At 40.9% G+C, this 5,028-nt stretch overlaps 1 protein-coding gene across 1 annotated transcript; it reads left to right on the top strand.

Moving 5' to 3' along the window:
• Positions 1–1,350: 1,350 nt before the first annotated feature.
• LOC106574244 (small ubiquitin-related modifier 1) lies at positions 1,351–4,819 on the top strand. Its single transcript, XM_014149974.3, has 5 exons — positions 1,351–1,501; positions 1,930–2,004; positions 3,113–3,190; positions 3,319–3,390; positions 3,665–4,819. The coding sequence occupies exons 1-5, from the start codon at positions 1,490–1,492 to the stop codon at positions 3,731–3,733; spliced, it is 306 nt and encodes a 101-aa protein (XP_014005449.1). The 5' UTR covers positions 1,351–1,489; the 3' UTR covers positions 3,734–4,819.
• The last annotated feature ends 209 nt before the right edge of the window (positions 4,820–5,028 follow it).

The following is a 5,028-nucleotide window of genomic DNA, read 5'->3' as shown; positions in this document are numbered from 1 at the left end:
ATATGTTGTGGAGCAGTCAGACATTGCTCGTCCTAATATTTCTATATTTCTTAACTCCATTCTTTGACTTTAGATACATGGGTATTGTTGTGAATTGTTAGATATTACTGCACTGTTGGAGCTAGGAACACAACCACCCGCAATAACGTCTGCTAAATATGTGCATGTGACCAATAACATTTGATTTGATTTGAGAGATGCCTTTAAAGTTGAGAAGACAACAACTAACCATGACATATTGGGTAAATCCTCAACGACATAAGGTCACACATCCTGCTGGAAAAGAAGGTAAACCTGATCTGAATACAAGTTTTGAGTGGTTAGGTAAGGGCAAAGTGAGAGGAGGTGGGACTGTTTGGGAAGGAGTTCAGCCCCCCTGTTGGGGGTACTATACTGCCTTGAATATACTCTATTTACTAATGGATCTAAGGACCCTAAAACAGGGAGGACAGGTGCAGATTTTAGTGTTCCTGAGTTTCAGGTGGCAGTGACAAAAAGAGCAACGGATCATTTATCCGTATAGACAATGGAGTTGCTGGCCATACCCTTGGCTGCAGAGTGGGTGGAGGACGTGAGGCCAGACAGGGTAGTCAACTGCTCTGACTCGTACAGCACTGATGAGTTGAAATTAATTTCTGTCACAAAGCAGACAAGATGTATTGTATGAGATTTTGCAGTGCCTGTTAGGGTGAGACAGAGGGGGTTATATGTGAGGTTCCTCTGGGTACCAGCTCATGTAGGAGTAGCGGGGAATGAGGAGGTGGATGTTCTCACCAAGCAGGCTCTCTGACATCCTAATGTTCATATGGACATGTCAATCAGTAAAGCAGAAGATACGTGTTAATAAGAACAGTGGATAAAAAGAAATGGCAAGCAATGTGGAACAGGGAGGGAAAGGGAAGAAACCTGTATAAGATCCAGGAAAAGGTAGGGCAGGTATGTCCTCAGGTTGAGAAGAAGGGAGGAAAGTGTAATCACAAAGCTGAGACTGGGACACACAAGGCTCAACAGTACATTGAAATTGGTAGGAAAACATCCAACTGGGAGGTGTAAACACAGTCAGGAAAACATGGAGACAGTGGAACACATGCTATTTCAGTGCCAGCAATATGGGAGGGAAAGGGGAGTAATTATATTTAAGGAGTAATGGTGTTGAAGAGCCAAGCTTAAGTGAACTGCTAAGAAAATCTTCAGAGGTGTAGTGTTTAATTATGTACTTAGTTTCCTTAAAATTAAGGAGACGAGAATAATTGGTAGAATTGAGCACTTCCCTGTCTTTGGTCCACACTCCAGTCCAGCTGGGGGCGGTAAAGCACCTTAAAGTTGGTTCCCAACCGCCATATAAAAACCACAGACAAAGAAGACTATTCACTTTCCGGGTCAGTTTATTAATGGTACCTGCTTCTCAAAACAGCAAGAATCCCGAGGCAGTGTTTACATTTTTAACTAAACGTTTTGTGGAATAAAATAAACTCAGAAGAGCAATACCATGTCAGACACGGTAGGGGCACGGTTTAACTAACGTCTTGCGTGTCTGAATTGGTTGAAGAGACAATAATGGTTGAGTAATGCTTGCTAGCTACGTTAGCCGCTATGTGGGCCAAGAACTGTATTGTTTGCTAACACAAGCTATCTAGCTAGCGGACAAGGTAAAACTCTGTCGTTCTGCTCCTGAACAAGGCAGTTTACCCACTGTTCCCTGGTAGGCCGTCATTGTAAATAAGAATTTGTTCTTAACTGACTTGCCTAGTTAAATAAAGGAAGAAAAAAAATGTAATACAACTTATTCTATTTGGCAACCATGGAGGGATTCATGACATGTTGACAGTGCAGTGGAGTAGGCTGGCTGCTGATGTAATGTTGTATGTACATGTCAATGGGATACTTTTCTTACAGGAGTCTAAAGTTGTTCATTTATGTATATTCCAGGAGACAAAACCCTCAAGTGGAGATGGAAGTGAGAAGAAGGATGGGGAGTACATTAAACTGAAGGTGATTGGTCAGGTAAGAGAATATGGAGAAGTGTGGATGCATCTCAGACAGGAGAGTTCTCTTCCTTGCCTCTATTCCTTTGCTATATGTGTTTAATATGAAAGGACACTGGGGGAGCCATAGGCCTTTTCTCATTTGGGCAAAATTCTGTACTTCCTCTCTCCTCCGCCCTCTCTCCTCGGAAACTGATGTGGTTTAGGAGAGTGTCAATTTGTTAGTTGTTAGTCCTCCCTTCCTCGATAGCCTCCTTTTGTCAAGTAAGCGCAAGCAAAGATTTTTTATAATTAGCTCATTGTTCTTTCTGTGGCAAGTGTATCCTACCTGAGTCCTTCGAGGACGAGTTTTGAAATCTGCCACACCCCCTTTGAATCAGCTATTGTTTTCTCAATGGAGAAAATCATGCGAACATTTAAAAACCATATGCTACTTATCCTTATATCTATAAAAGGTATTACACAACTAGCTAAACCATATGCTACTTATCCTTATCTATAAAAGGTATTTCACAACTAGCTAAAAAAAATTGTTTTTATGACTTTATACATTTATTTTGGGATTCCGCGCTGTAAATGTAATTTGCCTGATGACACACCATTGGAGAAGTCTCATTTCATACAAGTGCATTTTCGTCCACTTTCCATCTCCTCGCCGCCTCTCCTCGATTACCTTTGACCTTTTTCAAAAGGAGGACGGAGGAGAGGATGCAGGAGTTGAGTAAAACCAATTGAGATAAGGCCATATCCTGGACTTAAAAGCATTTTAAAATGGGAATTCTACATTGATCTTGCTATTTAGTCTGGGACTAGTGTACTAGGATCTAGTGAAGGAGTGGGCAAATCCAGTCCTCGAGAGCCTGATTGGTGTCACACCTTTTCTCCATCCAAAGCCAACACAGCTGATTAATCAAATTGCATTCTAAACTGAAGATCATGATTAGGTGATTGGAGTCAGGTGTGTTGGCTGGGGCAAAACTGTGACACCAATCAGGTCCTCGAAGACTGGAATTGCCCACCCCTGATAGTGTCTGGGGAAAGTGCCCCTAGAAGCCTGACACACAAGACTGGGAGTTGTGTTCACCAGTTAGGCAGAAAAAAAGGCTGAATTCTATCTTTACTTTCAGGACAACAGCGAAATTCACTTCAAAGTGAAGATGACAACACATCTAAAGAAGCTAAAGGAATCGTACAGTCAAAGACAGGTAGAGTGGTATAGTTATGAAGCCAAACGATTGTCCCATCTCATTTTGACAATGCGGGTCAGAACTTCAGAATGAATATCATCATGTTCCCAGTATCTGATGCAACCATGTGTGATTCCTTCCTGCAGGGTGTACCAATGAACACCCTAAGGTTTCTTTTTGAAGGACAGAGAATCTCAGACAACCAAACCCCCAAAGAGGTACCCAACCCATCCCTCTTCCCTTGTATCATCCATACAACCACTAGCCTGGGTGCCAGGCTGTTTCTCTTGCCAAACCCTTATGGAATGGGAATTCTAAACATGAACAGACTGGCACCCAGGTTATACAACCACCACTGTTTCTTAAAATAATCATTTTCTAATTTATTACATTTTTTTGAGGTGACATTTCAATTTGCTTTCTGTGAACCTTGAACATGCTTGCAGATAAACTTTCCCCTGCATCTTTGTCTGACTTTCTCTCCCTCCCCAGCTTGGAATGGAAGATGAGGATGTCATTGAAGTGTATCAGGAACAGACCGGTGGACTTTGGAATGATTAGACTTGCTATATTTTTTTTCTCATTTTGAATTTTGTATGTATTTTGCTTTTGTGCTTTGCACCATCTGGATCACACACTCTATTGGGGCTTCCATGTGTGAGGGCACAAAGAACGACTGTGTTAGAATAGATAGACGATCTGTTCTTTCTCCTTTTAAACACCTCGCACAATCATTTCTTCTCCCTCCTTTACAATGCAGGTAACATTGTAGTGCAGACAGTGTCATAGCTGAATGTCCCCTATTGAGAGATGACACGCATACAATGTCTGGTTTTCTCTAGACTCTGCTACACATGCCTCTTTCGCACCTAAAGTTGGAATATACCACCTATGAATGCTAAAGCATTGTTTTGAATCTGTTCAACAATCCCAGTTTCCTACCATTGATGGATATGGTCTGATGATATTTAAAATATAAAATGTTTTTATCATCATGATGTATATTTTGCATCCAGTACGTGTGTAATAATTATTCATGTCGGGGTCCCCCAACTGGTGGGATGAATTTGGACTGCGGGTGATTTTATTTGCCCGCGGGCCAAAAACATTTTTAATTGTTCGGACATAAGACTGTAAAAACACCAGCAAGCCTGCTACAAGTGATTTTTAATTTTGGATATCTGTTTCAAAGAGAGATATGTGATCATATACAAATGTAAGCAAGGCTTGAAATGATTGTTTTAGTCAAATATATCTGGGCTTCTTGGGGTCAATTTGCAGTCTACAAATGATTTGTAATTATGTTCTGGCCCCTTGAACACCCGTTCCAAGAAAATAAATCGACCCGCGGCTGAATCTAGTTGATGCCTTTCCTAGGTGTTCTTTTTATTTCTATTTGAATTATGTTCAAGTTCAGATAATTAAGGGGTTAAAGTTTCACTCTGTTTAATCTCTGGCCTCTAATTGGACTATATTTTTTTCTTGTCTGTCCTTTTTATCAAGATATGTCTTGCTGTGTTGAACCACAACAGTAGCCACACATAGTAATGTCAATGCAACAAATGACTCCTTATGGAGGCATTGATCCGGATGGTATGAAGCAGATAACGTTTCTTTTTTTGAATAAAATGTTTAACAAAAACAGGACTGATTAGTTTCCAATTTTGACACGTGTATACCATTGCAGACCAAGCAAGAATGTTCTGAATTAGGACTGCAGGTTGGGTTCCTGTCCACCAGAGTGCACTCTCGCCATGTTTGAGTGAGTGAGTATTTATTTGACATCTCACATTGTGATACATTATGAAAACAACTTTGGCCATGTACATAGTCACATGCAGAGGGAATTTACAGCG

This window comes from Salmo salar, chromosome 16, assembly GCF_965601325.2.
Source record: "Salmo salar chromosome 16, fSalSal1, whole genome shotgun sequence".
NCBI classification, from domain to species: domain Eukaryota; kingdom Metazoa; phylum Chordata; class Actinopteri; order Salmoniformes; family Salmonidae; genus Salmo; species Salmo salar.
The sequence above is the reverse complement of the archived record's forward strand: the minus strand, read 5'-3'. Positions and strand labels throughout refer to the sequence as shown.

What these genes read in the sequence shown, in the direction of transcription:
- LOC106574244 (XM_014149974.3), top strand. An exon ending in AATCGTACAGTCAAAGACAG is followed by an intron (nt 3,191 to 3,318) that starts GTAGAGTGGTAT and finishes TCCTTCCTGCAG; the next exon opens with GGTGTACCAATGAACACCCT. An exon ending in ACAACCAAACCCCCAAAGAG is followed by an intron (nt 3,391 to 3,664) that starts GTACCCAACCCA and finishes CTCCCTCCCCAG; the next exon opens with CTTGGAATGGAAGATGAGGA.